Raw genomic sequence first — 20,691 nt, 5'->3', positions numbered from 1 at the left:
TGATTTATAGTCACACCAAAGTTTTATTGGTCCAGTATGCATCAATCTCAGTTCTTTTAGAACTCTAATTATCCAGATCCCTTCACAAACTCCAAGAGCCAGTGCCCTTGGTTCTGCCTCGGCATTGCTTCTGGAAACTACTGGTTGCTTCTTGCTTCTGCTTCTTGCTTCTCCAGGTAACCAGATTTCCTCATAAGTAAGTTATGTATCCAGTAGTGGACCTCCTATCTAGCAAGGACCGCCCATGATCTGCATCGGTGTAAATTTCTATTCCTCTAGACTCTCCTTTCTTGAAGAATAAGCCTTTTTCTGGATTCATCTTCAAATATTTCAGAATTCTATACACCACTTCCATATGTTGTTCTTGTGGTTGATTCATGAATTGGCTTACAACTCCCACGGTGTAGCTTATATCTGGTCGTGTATGAGCCAGATAGATGAGCTTTCCTACCAACCATTGGTATCTTCCAGTGTCAGCCGGTATACCATCTTTTTTCTATTCTAAATTGCAGTCTGTCTCCATGGGAGTTTCTGCTGGTTTGGCTCCAGGCATTCCTATTTCCTGCAACAAATCCAGTGTGTACTTTCTCTGAGAAACATTTATTCCCTGTTTGGTTCTGCCAATCTCCATTCCGAGGAAATACCTCGTCTGTCCCAGATCTTTCATCTCAAACTCAACTACCAATGATTTCTTTAACTTTCTCACGGCACTTTCATCATTTCCTGTAATCATAATATCATCTACATACACTATTAGGATACACTATTAGGATGGTGATTTGATCACCAGCATGCTTCATGTTGAATTTTGCAGGCCAGCAGGTATCTCCGTGTATACTTCTTTAAGATCCCCATTTAGAAAGGCATTTTTCATGTGTAGCTGATAAAGTGGCCAGTCTAGATTTGTTCTTCTTGACCCATATATACATGTATACACATAGAAAATCTGAGCTTGATCTTGGTCCCTCGGAGTGTACACATAGGTTGGAAAAACTTCAAAATTTCAACTTTATATGTTTCTCATGTTTTGGTTTAGTTTGGCAGATACAATGGTATGTTTTGCTTTTTCTTTAGGTAGGGGCATGTGTTTGAAGAGCAAGGCGCCACTTAGAAGAACAAGGGCCCCTACATCAGCTAATGCCCAAAAGTCATAATACCATTTAGAGGAAAGAAAAAATTGGTGTATTTAAGCGGTTATGTCACCTTTTGAACTCAACAGCTACAATCCTGAGGAGTAAGATCTTACATGTCTGAAGCTTAAATGAGCAGAATCAGTTGAATTAAAGGGCAAATTAAACAAACCACCTTAAATTTGGGTGGTTGGTATGGACCGTATTTTTGAAGATTGTAACTTTATTATATGTATGTGTTCGTTGAAAATCAGAACTTTTTCTGCTCTCGTAGTTACCATAATCTGTTACAGAAATATTTTCCATTATATTGATCAAGAGTACATTATTGAGGCGAGATCTAATTACTATAGGAGGATATGATATAATCTGACTTGATGAGTAAAATATAAAGTAGAAAAAACTTAGAGATGATACGTTGCGTTAAACAATGACAGCACGAAAACCATAAGGCTGGCTTGAAGAGAAGTGTAAAAGGAAAGGTACCTGCAAAGTTGGGCCATGATGAATTGCGAAAAATGTAGTAAATTCAGAAGCTTAATTGAATTAAAGGGCACGTCAAAGAAGTATAAGCTTGGTTTGGTAGCTTCACTAATGATAATGATACTGATAATTGAGACATTACATGAACTCATTTAGTTTTAACTGGACGAAAACCTGTTTCAGTCTTGCCCAGTTGCTTACGAAATGTCATTTCTTCAACAGAGTCTGAGCAAGGTTACTTGGTATTAAAAAAAATCTTCGCGGTCACATCAAAATCCTTGACTCGTTCGTTTTTCCTATTGCTAAACTTGCTGGGCAGATGTGACTTTCATATGGGATTTGCCTTTTATACCGACTCATTTAGAATAATTTATAAGTAGTTTTTTTTAATTATAATTTATGAAATATAAGATAAATATATGAAAAGAATTTTATTTCGATTTACGTGAAATGTGTTTATAGGTGATTTTAATTGTGATGGCAAATGGAGCCAGTCATGTTATTTTAATTTGGTTTATTTTTTCTACTTTTTATTAGTCGTATCAAGTCTTTACCAAAAAATCATATATATACATTGACTCACCTTTAAAAGTATTCTTTCTTTATCACCCTCATGATCTGTCTTATCTCACGCTGGATTAAGGATTATTTTGAAAACATGTTCACTTGATCATCTTTAATTGATTTTTAAAAATATATGCAAGGTGGTTAATAGATTTTTATAGTAAGAACAAGAGTTTTCTTTTTTGTTGAGCCATTGAATCTGACTAGATGTTTGAGGAATCTAAATAAGTGCCCACTACGTTAAATCTCTGGTGATATCTAGAGGTTTGACTTTTTCGTTTTTATTCCTCCTAGACTTGTTGGGCCTTGTATTATTTAACTTGTCCTCATAAAGAAGGCCTGCTTCCTTCATAAACTGCCCGACCGGGTTATCTAGTCCAGGTACAGCTCCCATTTTCATTTGAGTGCTGTTAAATAAAAAATCGGAGAAAAAGAAATGGGCCCACTTTTGTTAGATCAATGATGAGTATTTGTCATCAGTGATTTTTTGCTGTGAACAAAAAACTGGCCAGTCGAACCGGTCAGTGTACCGGTTCGGTTTGGATACTAAACCGAGAGGGAGTTGAACCGGTAGAGAACCGATCAAACGGGTGTGAACCAGTGAAAACCGGTGTGAACAATTAGGTTGTTATTAGTGCTATTTTTTTCATGCAGCTTTTAATATATCAGTCCCTATAAATTTAAATGAATTTTAATGATAATTTTGGTATCAATGATTATTAATTTTAATTAATGATGAGTCATAAAGATCAAAATTCTCAATGTTGTTATACTTTGTTGTTGTTACAATCAAATTATTGTCATATTTTCTTATATTTTGTTATTAGTGATTATTAATGTTGTTATATTTAATTAAATTATATTATTTTAATATGACTGGTTGGATTCTAAGTTGATTCCAATTCGACCAACTGAATTCCAACCGGATTAGTGTCTGGTTCGGTTTTTTGTTCCTTGATTTTTTGAGAAGAAAAAATAACAAAAAAATATCTCTTGAATTTTAAAATAATAAATAAGTGATTTTGACATATCAAAAATCATTACAAAAGTAGTCAAGATGACCTATTTGTTTTTTTAAAATTTAACTGGTATTTTTTTTTGTCATTTTCCCTTTTAATAATAGAAATTTGAAAATTTTGTCCTTTGACATGATTCTCTCCTAACTATATCTTTTTTAAATACTTTGTTTTTGAGATGTCTGATTAAGCTGCAATGGCCCAGTCTCCTACTATCTCAGCAAAGGGATTGGGCTTGGCCCAAAGTAACCAAGCCATAGTGGGTCCACTTGAAGACCCCTTACATCTCCATCGAGAAAAGAACATGTTCTGCGTTAAAGCCTGGCAAAGAATAATTGTCTTTGGTTAATTGGAAAAAACTAAGTGCAGGAAATATATGAGATTAGGGGGAGGCACGTGTTGCATTGCTTAGCTCTCTCACATCAAAATTTAGTCCTCGTTTGATTATTCCAAAGATGGGATATATATATATATATATATATTCCTCCTTCAGTCCTAAATATAAGACCGGAAGAATATGTTCTAATTACATCCAAAACTTTGACTATTATTAGTATGGCTGCTTTTGATTTGCAAATCTCTAGAATATCTTCTTATTCTTGGAAAGCCCAACAAATCATTACAAGGGAAGATTTCATTTAAGGATTGCTATAGCCAATTAATATCAATCAACCCCCAAAACATTCCAAAACATCAGTTAACCCCTTTTGGACCAAAATAAAATTAAAAGTAAAAGTAAAATTACAATAATATCCCTTATTTTTATTTTTTAAAAAAATAAATATTAATTGCTGCTAGAGTTCTGGCTACCGAAGGTAGAAGGTCCAACCATTGGTACTCAGGCGATTCCGTCACTATAGCTCTGGTGGCTGGAGGATATTTTTTAAAAAAAAAAGTGACCAAAAGAAGGTTTAAACTCATGACTTATTGGTACACTAAAAGTGACATGACTACCAAATCAACCAAACCATATATTTTTATATATAAGTGTCCAAGTATAAGTGAACAAATAAAATTTGAGAATTTACAAGTGAAATTCAGCGATTTACAATAAAAATTTAGTGATTTACAAGTAACACATAATGGAATTCATAACCCAAAATGCAAGTGTTTAAATGTGAATGAGTAAGTAAAATTTGAAGATTTACAACAGAAGTTTATAAATTTACAACCCAAATTCAATAATTCACAAGAAACACAAAAGAACTACAATCCAAAATGTAAGTGTTCAAGTGTGAATAAACAAGTGAAATTCAGCTATTTACAACCCAAATTCAACTATTTATAAGAAACATAAACATTACAAAACTAATAAAAGAATTCACAACTTCAAAAACAAGTATTCATGTTTCTTATAAATCGTTGAATTTGGATTGTAAATATCTGAATTTTTTTTTTAAATCACTAAATTTCACTTATTCATTTACACTCAAACATTTATTTTTTATGTTGTGAATTCCCTTTTCTTTCTTATGAATCACCGTGTTTAAGTTGTAAATTCATGAACTTTTGTCACAAATATTCAAATTTTACTTGCTCATTCACACTTAAACACTTGTATTTAGGATTATAAATTCCATTATATTACTTGTAAATCACCAAATTTTTGTTATATATTACTGAATTTCACTTATAAATTGTCAAATTTTACTTGTTCACTTAGACTTGTACATTTGTATTGTTATATATATTTTTCTTTGCATCACATAATTAAATGGTTTGGTTGGCTTGATGGTCATATTATTTTTGGTGTGCTAAAAGGTCATGGGTTTAAACCTTTCTTTGGCCACCTTATTTTAAAAAAAATATCCTCCGGCCACAAGAGCTACACTAAATTACTAATATTACGTCCGTCCTTGTTTTGATATTTAATTTGTTTTTAAATATAACTCCTTAATTAATTTTATCTCTTATATTAATTTTTTTAAGTAGTCCTTGTGATAATTACACATGTAAAAGATTGTATTAAATTATAGTTTTCACTAATACACATAATTAGTAATGGTATTTTAGAAAAAATAACAATTTTTATTATAAAAAATTAATTTAACTATGTTCTTAATATTTCTAAACCGGTCAATTAGGTATTATATTAAATACTAGAGGTAGTATATAAATAAAACATAAGATGTAAATATACAACTATTTTCTAATTTACAATGTCACAATCATAAAAGAAACTGTTAAAATAGATTCAACTATCTCTTATTTTTAATATAAGACACACTTAACTAATTTAAATAAATTTAAAAAATAATTAAATTAATTATTTATCAAAAATATGTTTCTATTTTTCTAAAATAGCCTCTTAAATTATTTGGATTGAAAAGGACAAAATATATTGAAGTTTTAATATTAAGGAATATAAGTAATATATTGCAAATATATATTATAATTAAATAAGTTTTCCTTTCTCTCCATTTCTATATATAATTATTTAATATCTATCTGTTGCACCCTCCTTTTCGTCGTTCAACTTTGGCCTGATATTCTCACCAGAAGCCCTGCACTTCAAATAGTCAACATACAGCAACTTTGGTTCAATACACAAATTAGACTCCCAAATTTGGCTTCACTTTCTTCACCTACTTGCTTCGACCTACCCTTTGTATTTTAATCCTTGCACATCAACACTCCAACCAAATTCTATGCTCTAAATACAGATCAATCCACTATCTCCTTCCTTCTCCCCTGTTTATTTATCTTCTGCAAACGCTGTGCCCAACAAGAAAAGAACCTCTCCTGAAGTAGATTGGAACCCCGAGGATCATAGAGCAGAGGGGTCATAAAAATGGCGAAAAGCAAGGTTTTGATTGTGGGTGGAACTGGGTATATTTGGAGGAGGATTGTGAAGCCTTGTCTGGCTCAGGGCCATGAGACTTATATTGTTCAACGACCTGAGTTAGGCCTTCAAATTGAGAAGCTTCAGATGTTGCTCTCCTTTACGAAGCAAGGTGCTCATCTCGTTCAGGTCTCCTTCTCCGATCACCGGAGCCTCGTTGACGCCGTTAAGCAGGTTGACGTTGTCATCAGCGCCGTCTCCGGCGTTCGTTTCCGGACTCACAGCATTCTGTTGCAGCTCAAGCTTGTCGACGCCATCAAAGAAGCCGGAAATGTTAAGGTATTATTGTTTCTGTTATGAGTCTGTGATCCATCTTCTGTTCCTTCGATTCCTTCTTTCATTAAACCCGTCGTGTTGACTTTTAGTCTTACCTTGACGACCCGTCTATGCATTGAGATCTAAAGCTTAAGCAAATCAACCATGGCGCAAAAACTGAATCTTTTTTGCCAAGTTTTCAAGTATTTGCCGTATAGTCTTCTTGTGTTCTGCAGAACACATTTAGAGAGCAAAATCAGGCAATTTTTTCATGAGAATCCTAAACAATGTTGTTGTCTTTATATGTTTGTTTCTTGTAGCGTTTCTTGCCTTCGGAATTTGGACTGGACCCTGCTCATATGGGACATGCTCTGGAACCAGGAAGAGTGACATTTGATGACAAAATGACAGTGCGAAAAAGCAATAGAGGAAGCTAACATCCCTCACAGTTACATCTCGGCAAACTTGTTGGCCGGATACTTTGCCGGCAGCCTCTCTCAGATGGGCTCCTTTGTCCCTCCAAGAGACAAGGTCCATCTATTTGGTGATGGCAACCTCAAAGGTAACACACATAATTCAATTGCTTTCATTGACCATCAAACTGTCTAGTATTACATTTAAGGTTGTCCCCTCTTGTCCTCTGATTGTTTCCTGCAAAATCCAACTTAGTTCAACGACAGCAACATCTTGTTTGGTTAATACGAGACCATGTATTGTTACAGCCGTGTTTATGGATGATGACGATGTTGCAACATATACCATAAAAGCAATAGACGACCCTCGAACTCTAAACAAAACATTGTATTTAAGGCTACCTGAGAACATTCTTTACCAAGGAGAGCTTATTCGAATTTGGGAGAAACTCATCGGGAAGGAACTAGAAAAGACATATATATCTGCAGAAGACTTCCTCACCACCTTGAGAGGTAAGACAAAAATCTGGTTCTGCGTCCACATTTGTTAAGCAGTTCTTTTCTTTTTGCCCCCTCTCTCTCTCATTGGAATGTGTTTTTCTTATTTGTAGACATGGATTATAAACTCCAAGTTGGAATTGGACACTTCTATCACATTTTCTATGAGGGATGTTTAACAGATTTTGAAATAGGTGAAGAGGGAGAAGAAGCCTCAAAGCTTTATCCTGAGATTAATTACACACGCATGGATGAGTACTTAAGGATTTATGTGTAAAATAAATTGATTTCGCAGAAGTTCAGTGTAATGAAGCATGACTATCAGTTAGAGTTAGGGAGAAAAAAAGGCTTTCTCATATCTTAGTATATCAGTGATCTATAGTAGTTTACGTATAATTACCATTTTCCCCTATTAACTTCTTTATATTAATAATAACCAAAGACCATTTTCATCTGTAGAGATTAGATTTGGGGCTTCAACCTCTTCAACCAGAAGCCTTTTTTTTTTTTTCAATCCTATTTTCTTCTCTTGTTCTCTCCCTTTTAAAATTAGACAGAGCAGAGTTGGAATATGTGAGTTGAGCACTTGGTGCTTCTAAATTCTATTTGATGAATTTATATCCGGAGAAAGGCTCTACAGGGCTCTCTCATATTGAACACAATACAATTTCTTTAGCCAATATAAGTAACACACAAGTGTTTTGAGTATTAGCGGCATAGTTTTGTTTTTCAAAAAAGTGAATAAATCATTACAGGAAAATTATTTGAGTTGAATTTTATGAATTCCTTAAGCTGCTCTGTATCTCTTTTGAACTTGAAGAGGCACACAAATTCATAGTCATAACTCAGTTTCATTCTAGGGCTCTGTAAATCCATCCATAAGCGATGAAGATGGCAAAAAAATAAAAGCAATCCAGCGAGCTCATATATCAGAAAAATAACCAGATAGGACCCCTATGAATGTGACATCATTTGGTACAAGCTGCCCATTCCTCAGCTTCTGGAAGAGGATAAGGGCATCTTGACTCCTGAGCATGCCCGTGAGTAGCCAACCCACATAACCATAGCATTCCAAGTTGCAATCTTTCTTTCAAACACCTTTTGAGCCTTTGTAATTGCTCCACTCTTTGCATAGATGCAAACCAATGCTGTACCAAGAATCACTCCCACTTGAATCCCTTTATTCTTCATAAATTCATGAAGTCTTCCCCCCAAATCAACACAGCCTGCTCGTGCACAACAGACAGAACTGAAGCTAATGTCGCACCATTTGGTTCAAAACCTTGGGCAATCCCAAAGCCTCGTTTGAACAATAGCCTTGAGCATATCCACTGAGTATAATCCATCCCATGGTATTTATAAAGTCCTGCCCGTTGATTTTTAATATACGAAGTTTTTTACAAAATGTAGTAAACATCTATAATTCACTCTAAAAAAAAAATGTCATCATCTATCTTACTTTAATATCAAGTATTTTTGAAACTATTCACATGTAAAAACTACTAACAAAGCATATTAAACAGTGAATTCATGTGATTTATTCTCTGCTATAAATATCAGAGCAGAGTTTTACGACAAAAAAATAATAAAAATACCAAAGAGTCAAACACCTAAATTATAATGAGGATGAAGCATAACATACGAACGCTATTCGATAAGATCGATGAGATTAATAATCACAGACTCTGTTTTAGCTGTAGTACCATCATAAATGTGGAGTGGGTAGATATCTTCATGTTCAAATATAGGCACAGGAGGTAGACGTGGTGGACACACATACCCATACATTACTACTGCCGCAGTTACGGACACAGCTTCAGCCCCTTGTTCGTTTATTTCCATGAATGACTTCTGAAATATGCTGGAAACATATAAATTCTGACGACCTCTAAAACAACTAAACATCCCTCTCCACTTTCCTCCAGCAAACGGCATTGTCACCCCTAATCCCCTCAGCGGCTCAGAAACTTCCATCTCGTAAGAAATATTAAATTCTGGGGTCTTCTGGTGGTCAGATAGATTCTTTAAGATTTCTGCAAGATGTTCTATACGCTCTCGATCAGTACCTTTACATGGGTAACAGCATACCCTGCTGGAACGGTTGTAGTCATATTTACTTTGCTTTTTAAATGGTTGATCAACCATTTTCAAATCCTTAAATGCATTCCCCTTGGCACTCATGGAGGGATCCATCTCTAAGTTCTTGTTCTCTTCTCGAGAACATATCCTTATTATACGGGGCATATATTTCCATGCTCCTTTGAAGTGCATTGCATTTGTAATGACAAACTTGACCGAGTTGCTTAGAAACTCTTCAGGCATAAAGTCTTTAACCAGGCCACTTGTCTCGTTTTCCGCCCAAGAATTAATTTCTCGGGTCGCATGAGGAGGCTGCATAAATATACACAATTTCAAGAGACCGAGAAAATTAGCTAAGTTATATTTTTCTCTTTAACAAATGCGTGTTACAAGAACTACTCCGTGTGTCTGTCTTTATAACCACATCCAACCAGCTCTTATATTTAGAGGAGATAATATGAGAAAAGAAACATACGCTCCAAGAGACACAGTATAAACAAAGGCCGATCATACATTTAACAAGAACATAAACGGCCTGCAATCATCATGCATCAATCAATATGAGTTGATGAGATTATTTTTTTTAGGAGACAAGAAGACAGAGAGGAAGGAGATAGACTAGAGCCTAACAATGCTATGAGTAATATGAAATTTGAATTTGATTTAATTAAAGATATTTAGATTGGGTGGAAAAAAATGACGAAACATTACCTGGTTCTGAAAGTCCACTGGGTTCAGAGCGGCTCTATAATCCGAGTCGAGAATCTGTTTAAAAGAGGGATTCAGAGTGAGGGATTGATCAAGCCATAAGGCATTGACGCAACGGATCCGAGCTCCCTCGCCGAGATCGCCATAGGGCAAGATGACGTCGGGTCGAGCGGCTACAGAATTGAGGCTGTCGACGATATGGGAGTCGATTACGGCGCGAAGCTGACGGCGGGGGGAAACGCTGGAGCCAGCGGCAAGGAGGCTGAGCACCACGTGGAGGGACGGGTATGAAACCACCCTGTTTTCACCTGTTTCTCCGGACAAAAGATGGCGTCCGAAGAACACCGGGTCCGACCTGGGACCTCTCTGATTTTTCAGATCTGCTCTTTTTCCGCCATAGTAAGAAGCCGTTTGGTTTGCCAAAACCGGGCAGAAGGAGAAAGAAAGGACATTCCTGGGACGAAAGTGATTTAGCCGCATGATGGAGAGCAGTTCAAACTTGAACTTTTGCTCCTAGGTATTTTTTTGTTTTAGGTTTCTTCGAGTTTTGCCGTGCATTGAATTTGTAATCCTTTATATCATATAGAAAGTTGAATTACCACTAGAGGTGAAAATAGGTCAAACGGCCTATCAGAGGTCTGTAGCCTGACCTGTTTTAGGCCTAATTAAGCCAGGCCTGTTTAAAAAATATATATAGGCTCAGGCTTTTTTGAAAGTCTATTTCGTCTAATAGGTCAGGCTCAGGCTCTATGAGAAGCCTATAAAGTCTATCAGGCAGCCTGAGCCTATTATGTTTTTTAAATATTATGTGGATTATATAGACCTCTCAGTGAGTGAGAAGGCAACCACTTCACCATTGCATTTTGTTATTACATCTTTTGCATGATGTATAATTTTAAACCCACTTAGATAAATTGACAACAAAATTATTTACTCCAAAAACGTAGCTCTCTTATATTTTCGTTTTCCTCTTTCGGTCTTCATTTGATTTTTTGATTTTCAAGTTTCAAGTTTCAACCGAGTTTTCGACTGCCGTCCACCGCTCTCCACCCTCACCTATCTTAGTTTTCAACTGCGTCTGCCGCTCTCAGCCTCACTTGTCTCAGTTTTCGACTCTCAGCCTCTTAGTCTCCTTCTCTCTGGTCTCCTTCTCCTACCTCAGTCTCAGTTTTTGACTCCCGACTGTCGTCTGCTGGTGCTCATGCTTGTGGGTCGTGCTTGTGCTCCACAGTTTGTGCTCGTGCTCGTCAGCGTCACTCAGTTGCTCAGCATCAGCGTGAAGATCTTGACAAAAGGGTGCAACGGATCTTGACGAAAAGGCACAGCTTCTTTCTGGAGAGTGGAGACGAATCTGAGAAGTGAGATTCTCTACCTCTTCAACCATATCTTTCTGAGACTCCGACTCCTGGAAGTTTTCTACCACCGGCGTGGATAGGAGCGTGGCAATGTGCTGGTCTGTTGAATGGAAGTGGCTCCTATGTCATAGCACCCTGTTCTCCGAGACCCTGATTCCTGAAAGTATTCCACCACTCCAGCTCGAGCAAAGGTCAGTTAGATTCAAACTGCATCTTCTTTGCATTATTCAGTCTGTCTCATGGATTACTTAGAAAATGTTAAGGGGTTAAATTTTTTCTGCCGCATGGATTACTTAGAAAATGTTAAGGGGTTAATTTTTTTGGTATTCAAGAATGAAGAATCTATATATATATGTAATTATAGGATTAATTAGGAAATGACAGGGGGTTAAATTTTTCTCAGTTGGTGCTTTTAGAGTCCACATGATGCTGACTGCTGCTGACACATGATTGTTTTTTTCTTCCAATTTATGTTACTGATATTTTGCATTAAGAATAGAATGTTAATATATGCTTTCTGATTCATTTGTAGTTAGTGTCATCTCCATTTGAGAGTAAAACAATGTCATCTAATTCAGTTCCTTCAAATGCTATTATGCCATTAGCTAGTCAACAAGCACCAACAGATTCTAGTCAACAAACTAATGAAGAAAATGATGGTAATGATTGTATTATTCAAAAAAAGAGGTGAAAAACTTCTACCATTTGAGAAGAGTTTGATCAAATTGAAACCGATAAGGGGGTCAAAGCAAAATGCAAGTATTGCAAACAACTACTTGCTTATTCAGGGAAGGGAGCTAGCACTAGCCATCTTCGGAGACATGTCCAAGCTTGTTTGCAAAGGAAATTGCTAGTTTATTCACAAAACAAGCAACCTTCTATTCCATTTCAACCTTCCAATTTGAATATTAATCCATTTTTGACACCGGGTGCTAGATATTCTAATGAAAAGATGAGGGAAATAATAGCTACTGCAATTATGGTACATGAACATCCTTTAAATATTGTTGAGGATGAAGTTTGGATGTGGGGCTTCCAATATGCAAATTCTGAATTTGAGAAAGTATCTCGCAAGACAGCAAGAAATGATTGTTGTGTCATATATGAGGCAGAGAAGAAACAATTGAAGGCCTTATTGGAAGGTGTGAACAAGATTAGTTTGACTACTGATATGTGGAAATCAGCTCACCAAGTAGCTGAATACATAGTTATCACCGGGCATTTCATTGATCCGGGTTGGAATCTTCAAAAGTGAGTTTTGAGTTTTGTGAAAGTTGCTGCTCCTAGACAAGGGATTGATGTGGCAGATGCTATTTTCAAGTGTTTGAAGGCTTGGGGTATTGAAAACAAAGTGTTTTCTGTGTCAGTTGACAATGCTTCTTACAATAATTCTTGTTTAAGAGCTCTTAAAGACACTTTATCACTTAGTAGTTCATTACCTCTAGGTGGTGATTTGTTCCATGTTAGATGTTGTGCACACATATTGAACTTAATGGTGCAAGATGGCCTTGGAAGAATTAGGGACATTATACATAATGTTCGAGAGAGTGTGAAATATATCAATTATAATGATTCAAGGCTGAAAGCATTTTGTGATAGTGTTGAGCAGAAACGTTTGAAGGAAAGAAAGCTTATTCTTGATTGTCCGACAAGGTGGAATTCAACATATAGGATGCTATCAATTACTTTGAAGTTTAAGGTTGTCTTTCCTGATTATAAGGAAAGAGAGCCACATTACAACTATGCACCATTAGAAGAGGATTGGAATAAGGTTGAGAAGATTTGTAAACTTTTAGAAGTATTCAATCTAGTCACCCATGTCATCTCCGGTAGTGAGTATCCTACTACAAATTTGTACCTTTCTGAAGTTTGGAGAGTGAAACAAGTAATTGACAATGCCACAGAAGATGGTGATTTCTTCATAAGAAAAATGGCAGCTTCAATAAAAGAAAAGTTTGACAAATATTGGAGAGAATGTAATATGTTCATGGCCATTGCGAGTGTTTTGGATCCCAGGTGCAAATTATATGTTGTTAATTATTGCTTTCCTTTGATTTAGAAGCCTAATCATGTGGCTTCTAAGAATATAGATAAAGTGGTGAGTGCTTTGAAATCAATGTATGATGAGTATGTAAGCATGTATAAAGGAGACACAATGGGTAATAATGAAGTTGATAATGCTGGTAACAACTCTTCTGCCAATGCACCTGGTTCTTCTATAGTTACTGGATTTGATCAAATCATGAGCATTGTTCATGAAAAGCAAGCAGTCCTCCCAATGAAATCAGAATTGGAAGCTTATCTTGAGGATGGTGTTTACATTCTTGATGGTAATTCTCTCTTTCAGTGCCTTGGAATGGTGGAAAAATAATAGTAAGAAGTATAAGATTTTATCTAAGATGGCTGCTGACATATTAGCTATTCCAATCTCAATCGTGGCATTAGAGTCTACATTTAGTGCTGGAGGTAGAGTTATCGATGAATATTGTTCCAAATTGAATGAAGAATCAATTGAAGTGCTTATTTGTGGTGGGGATTGGCTTCGCAATAAGTATGGCTTGAGGAAAAAACCAAAGGTATAAATTTTGTATCGTAAAAGTTATATCATTTCTTATTCTTCTTACTTCTTAAATTATGATATGATCTAATATTATATATTTGATTTGTTTTTTTTTCAAGGTGCTCGAACAAGATGAAGAAATTATGCTGAAAATTTGATGATTTGCGACTGGTGGCTATTCTTCTTAAACTTGTTTTGTTGTAATGTTGTTGTATTTGGTATATTCTTGTTGAATGTTGATTAATAACAGTATCTCAACTTGTATTTTAAGTACTTGTGGATTGTGATTTTATTTGAGTTTATTTAGTTGTATGTTCTCTTTTCTTTTTTCCTGTTTGGCAGCTCTGTTTTAGATCACTAGTGGCCTGTTTCGGCCTGTTTAAAGGCAGAGGCCTGTATTCTGTTAAGGCCTATTCTCGGCCTGTTTAAAGGCCTAAGCCTGTGTTTTGTTAGGCCTGTTAGCTTGTTTATAGATTTTTAAAAGATACAGGCCTGTTAACATGTTTCAGGCCAAACCAGGCCTTTATATAGGCCATGCTTAGGCTAAATTAGAAGCCTTTAACAAGCTACAAGCCAGACTCAGGTCTATTTGTTACAAATCAGGCCGAGCCTGTTAAGACAATGGCCTGGCGTGGCCTAGCTGTTTCTTTCCCTAATTACCACAAAATAATTAGTTAAAGATAATACTCTATTTTAATTCATAATTTCAGCTTAATTTTAAGAATTGAATATTCATATGATTTCAAAGCATGCAATATATACAGCTTCATTATTTGGTAGAGTAGTCTTTTTTGAAAATTTAGTCAAGCCAAAATTAGTGCATACTAAACATCAACAAATTTAGTATAGTTATGTTATATATCTAAAGAGGATATGTAGAGGAAGCAATGGCTTTAACTTCTGTATTATATAGTTACTTGAAATTTACATATTTGATTCAATAATTACATAGGATAATTTCATAGTTAATAACTAAATAGGACAAAAGCAATATTGCTACATGATATACAAAAAATTAATGAAGACAAATTGAGTTGAAACTAATATATTTGATTTAATAATTACATAGGCTTATTTCTTAGTCAATAATTACATATGATAAATATTAGCAGCCACTTGATCAATTACTTGTTCTGAAAATCTGCCTTTAAAGCAAATATAAGGAATAAAATCTTTTAGCTTGAGGACCTATTAAGGATTCAAGGTTCAACCTTCATTGTGAACGTTTTGAGAAAACTTTAGTTTCTAACTGCAGAGTTTTTTTGGCTCCTTAATCCTCAGATCCACCCAGATAAACATCGACCAATAAGAAGGGGGGGGGGGAGATAAGTTTTATCATATCAAATGACCATACAGCATCTTGGGAAAGTCATCATATATAGTTTAGTGTTAAAGAGCTTGTTTTAATTGTAAAAATCTGAAATCCAAAACCATTATATTAACTAAGAAATTATAAAATGGGCCATTTCTTATCTACTAAAAAAATGCCCACATTTATTTTTCTATTTAAAATTATTGAATAAGCAACCAATAAATAAAAATAAGAAGGCATGAGAGACAAATTAAATATCTTTTTAAATTGTTGAAACTGTATAAATAAAAAGATAATTGGTTAATAGGATTGGGAAGTTATATTTATTTGGTATATTACTTAATTTAAAATTTAAAATAATTATTAACACTACAAGATTAATGTAACTTTCAAATTTTAAAAATATATCACAGCTATTATACATGCCATAATTTTTAGAATCAAAGAAGTTATTTCATGAAATTCAAATGAAAACAAATAATAAGTATCTTTGGAAAAGACAACTATCATTAACTTTAAATTTAAAATATTTTTTCAAGGTAACTTGTACTTCTAAAATGTAAATAAAGAACTTAACTAAAATAATGTCAGATAACTGCTACATTTATTAAGAGAGATAACTACAAAATTTTGTCATGATGAGATAAGAAACGCATAGATTGGAGAGGTGTTCATACAAATTTTGTTTCTACAAAAAAAAAAAAGACATATTTATCTGCATCTTGGTGAAACCACTTGGCAATCTCTCAGTAAATCCTGCTTTATACTCTACTTTTAAAATAATTATTAACACTACAAGATTAACGTAAATTTCAAATTTTAAAAATATATCACGGCTGTTATACATGCCATAATTTACGGAATCAAGAAAGTTATTTCATACAATTCAAATGCAAACAAATAATAAATATCTTTGGAATAGACAACTATCATTAATTTTAAATTTAAAATATTTTTCAAGATAACTTCTAATTCTAAAATGTAAAAAAAGAACTTAACTAAAATAATGAGATAAGGAACGTATAGATAGGAGAGGTGTTCATAAAATTTTTATTTTTACAAAAAAAGAAAAATAAGACATTTATCTGCATCTTGGTGAGGCCACTTGGCAGTTTTTCATTAAGCCCTGCTTTATACTATACTTTTATATATTAATAGATACCAAACATTAACTCTATTTCAACCGATGGAAATGGAAATTGAATTTAATATTGAAGGAGTTTCGTAACCAAAAGGGAAAAAAAAAAAAAAAAGAAATAATGAACGATGCTCTTTAATTTCTTGAATAAAAAAATCTTATATAGATAATTGTAAGAAAAATGAGATTGATAAAATAAAATTTAATTTCCCCGAACAAGGCCGCTGCCGCATAAAAATGCACCATCAGAAAATGGCTCAAGACTTATTGATAGGAAAGGAAATGATTAATGCGGAATTAAACTCATTGATGATCGGGTATTTAATCTTTGGGTTAACTTTGAAATCTCACCCAATATCTTTGCATTATCATAAGAAAGAATGCATATAAAAGCTGGATGCACTTGCCCCTTTCCTGCTTAATAACCTACGCATACTATGACTATTTATAACATGATCAATTATAAATAGTTGTGTTCTCGTAATCTCCTAAAATACATATTTTTAATCATACTTATGTTGGCGGCAGCAAAGGAGGAATAGCAAAATCCGGTTCGAGTCGCGTCGCAAGAACATTGTCCTTGAGAGACATTCCGCAACCCCTTGGCATAACAGGAAGCGGCACTCCCCAGGATCAGACGAACCCTTCCTGCGAAGCAAGGCGGCAGAACAGCGAAAGAGTTTGTAACACAGGGAACAGAGGAGAGGAAGAAGACGAGCACAGATTGCTCTCACGCTTTCTGAACCATCCCTTATATAGATGCGAATGGCCACATCACCGGAAGATGCATCCCTCTGTTTCGTCGAAGGTTCCGCTGGAGACAGAACAACACGAACGTTGGCGCACACAACGGTCGGCCACAAAAACTAGACGGCAACACTTCAATTTCGATAAGTCCAAAAATAAGACTTTTCTGGTAAGCACATAATTTATTTAAACTAATTTTTGCAAAATGAGGCATTACCACATCTAATTCACACACAGGAAGAATCGTCAGTTTTCAACTGCGTTTCTCTTCTGATGGCCTGTTGTCGTGTGCACGAGGCCCACCTTCCCCTTGGCCCATTTACCTCCCCAAGGATATTTGATCTCTTATATACACTTGGTCTTCTTCTCATCTTTCTAATGTGGGACTTTATTTGACACACACTCATGTAATTTCCACAACAACTTATCATATATTTTTATAATAAGAACAAGAGAAGTAATTTAGTCAGATTGCATAGAATATATGAAGGGAGATAATTCGATGGAGTATTTGACATCAGTTGGAAGAGACGGGAATGCAAATTCCTGCATGTGTATATTTTTATCTCGAGTAAATTATTTAAGTAATTTTGTACAAGAAGAATTGTCTAGTAAAGCATAAATTTTTTTTTTTAAAGAAATGATTATAGAGTTCGCCGAGTATAAGCATATGCGGAATTGATGTTTCTGAAAATTAGGAATTTAATTATGCCGGATATGTATTGATACTATATACATAATTTTAATATGCTACATATACACACACATATATATGCATGTACATGAATTAATTAATTAAAGGGCACGTCCATCGCAATCTAAATTCAAATGGGAGATGGTGCATTTTCGTTTGGTAGCCTTTACAATTGTGACATGAAAATATTATTGGCTCTGTCGCTTTTTAAAAAACTTAACTTCATCACATACAGATTAAACAGTTAGTTAAAGATACAGTATTGGTACTGTTATGGAAGGATTCCAGTTCAGGCTCCTTGCAGGAGACGCTCTCACTTCGGAGATATGGGGATGCCTTGTGGATCTCAAGAGAGCCTGGGATGGAGGGTTCAGGAACATCTTGCTCAAATGTGGCTCGAGATGCTGTCATTATGTCAGAACAGTGTCCCTGAGCTCCATGAGGAATTCTCTTTGATCAGTGAAATTAAGGATGTGCTGCAGCGTGATTGGAAGGTCTCTTTTCTCTATATTGAAAGGGACAATATCAGAAGGGCGGATATGCTTGCAACACGCGGGTTATCAGATGCGTGTGGCCTGCAACTCTTTGTTCTAGTGGCTCTGGAACAAATCCTTCTTGGCGATACAGGAGACTAGTTCCCTTTGTTTTAGTTTGGTGTTTTAGCTCTGTGTCTTTTCTTTCCTGTGTATCAAAAAAAAAAAAGAAGTAGAAATTGAAAGTCATTTCCTCAAAATACCTTTATATATGGAGGAGAAAGCGTATAAAAAACAGAATAAAAAAATTATTATAACATAGAAAATTTATGAAGAGGAGAAAATATATAATGAAGAGAGATAACAGTTTGAAAAATAAAATAATAAATATATTAATTATTAAAATAAACAATTAATAGGTGCAAAATAAGAAATTTGGCATGAAAGTTTAATACAACTTGCAAATGCTGCTTTATTTAGGAACAAAGAGAAATGATAGTTATTTCTTATAAAAAGAGACGGACAGAGTATTACGTAAAACTATCATGAAGTTTCAATAATTGTGACATTACAATGTTGCGTAGATTCACCATGGAGTTTCAACACATGCATGTTTTTTTTTTGTTTGTTTATGGATGAGGATGATGTTGTAACATACTCCTCTCGTTCTATCCATAGAACAAACAAAAAAGACATTTTTGGTCCTATTTATAGGGTATCAAGAGAAATTTTTTATATAAATGTATAATTTTACCTTTTATTTATTATTATATAGACTTTGTTTAAACGATGTATAATGTATATTAGATAAGGATAAAGTTAAAAGTTTATTAAATTTTAAATAAGAATTAATAAAATTTAAAATTTTTCTTAATCTATATAAAATATATTGAAAACAACTTATGAATAAAACCATAAGAATACCATAAAGGCAATAGACGACCCTCAAACTGTTGGGGGGTGGGGGACATTGTACTTAGGGCCGTCAAAGAATATTCTTTCCCAAGGACAGCTTATTGGAACTTGGGAGAAACTCATTGGAAAGGAACTACACAAGACATGTACTTCCGTAAAAGACTTCCCCACAACCTTGAGAGGTAAAAAAAAAAAAAAAAACCCACAGATTCTATGTTCAAATTTATCAAATCAGTCCCCCCTCATTGGAATGAGTTTTCTCATTTGCGGGCATGGCTTGTAAGTTCTCTGTTTTAATATTTTCACATAAAAAACTTAGTTACGGAACACTGTTTGAAATGCTGGTGAGAGGCTTCCCGCGCGTAGTTTGAATATTTGGTGTTCGGATCGGGGGTCCAAACGCAATTGCTTTCAGCCTTTGTAGAATTTCAGAACAAGAAATAATCAGTTCTTATTTATCCGTATTACTATCGGATCCCTCAGAAAACCTGTGCTACAGATCAGTATGGTCTTCTCCTAGATCTTCATCCTCAGTGAACTGGTTTCGCCGGTTGTCCACCCGAGCTTGCATAATCGTTCTTCACCGTTGCATGTGCTGGATACTTGTCGGACCTATTGTCCTTCATCGAAGTTCATCGACCTGGTTGTGCTTCGCGTAGAACTGGCCATTCTCTGCTCGATTTGACTTTTGCTTCACTTGATTTACTGTTGCAACTTCAACTCACAAGTAAGGGGGCTGTTTGAAGGTCTTGCAATCTTAAGAGATATACCCAAATTCAAGTTTCAACACACAAGTTTGTATAGTTTGTACAACAATGACTATGCATAATTTTATCAGGCAAAATTCTTCAATTGATGACCACTTTGTACAAGCTGAACATGGAAGTGTAATAGATGAAGACAATAATTATATAGCTGGTGAGACATCCTCGTCAAGTTTAACATTTGCTGTACAAATGAATCATGTTCATGACTCAATTAGAGACCAAATTGTGCAAAGTTTATGATTTAATTAGTTATGTGATTTTATTTACTTTATTTAGAAACTAAATTAATTTTAATTTATATTCATGTTTGTCCATTATATATATTTAATTAATTATCTACAATGTGTTTTCAAATTTTTCTCGATAAAAAATATTTTTATTTTATAATTTTATAAATAAAATACTTTTATTTTATCATAATAATTTTAGTTTTTTTCTAACTATAATATTAAATACTATTATTCAATAAAGTTCATACCCCTTTTTGATCATTTTACAACTAAACTCATTTTTCTGTTAATCATTCAAATAAGTTTTAGCTTTTCTAATTGACTTTTTATAAGCACCAATTCAAACATAAATCATATTATATTAGCTGATTTTTACTCTAACTTCAATTTACAAAAGTCAGTTAGAATAAACCGTCAATCCAAATACACCTTTAGATTTTAGCTGAGGAAAAAAAAAGACTCATCTATTTAAATTTGAATTATGTGTATCTTTTAAGTTTTAACACTTTCAT

The 20,691-nt window shown here is 34.5% G+C and overlaps 1 protein-coding gene and 1 pseudogene across 1 annotated transcript; one reads left to right on the top strand and one right to left on the bottom strand.

The window, feature by feature from the left end:
- The first annotated feature begins 5,742 nt into the window (after positions 1 to 5,742).
- LOC114756997 (isoflavone reductase homolog) lies at positions 5,743 to 7,559 on the top strand (annotated as a pseudogene).
- A 1,073-nt stretch (positions 7,560 to 8,632) lies between these two features.
- Positions 8,633 to 10,468, bottom strand: LOC114756986 (serpin-ZX). The gene is made up of 2 exons (XM_028945974.1): positions 9,992 to 10,468; positions 8,633 to 9,592 (listed from the first exon to the last, which is right to left on the bottom strand). The coding sequence occupies exons 1-2, from the start codon at positions 10,466 to 10,468 to the stop codon at positions 8,849 to 8,851; spliced, it is 1,221 nt and encodes a 406-aa protein (XP_028801807.1). The 3' UTR covers positions 8,633 to 8,848.
- Positions 10,469 to 20,691: the final 10,223 nt, after the last annotated feature.

The sequence above is a fragment of the Neltuma alba genome, unplaced genomic scaffold (genome assembly GCF_004799145.2).
Source record: "Neltuma alba isolate B1F8T4 unplaced genomic scaffold, ASM479914v2 tig00010556_pilon, whole genome shotgun sequence".
NCBI classification, from domain to species: domain Eukaryota; kingdom Viridiplantae; phylum Streptophyta; class Magnoliopsida; order Fabales; family Fabaceae; genus Neltuma; species Neltuma alba.
The sequence above is the reverse complement of the archived record's forward strand: the minus strand, read 5'-3'. Positions and strand labels throughout refer to the sequence as shown.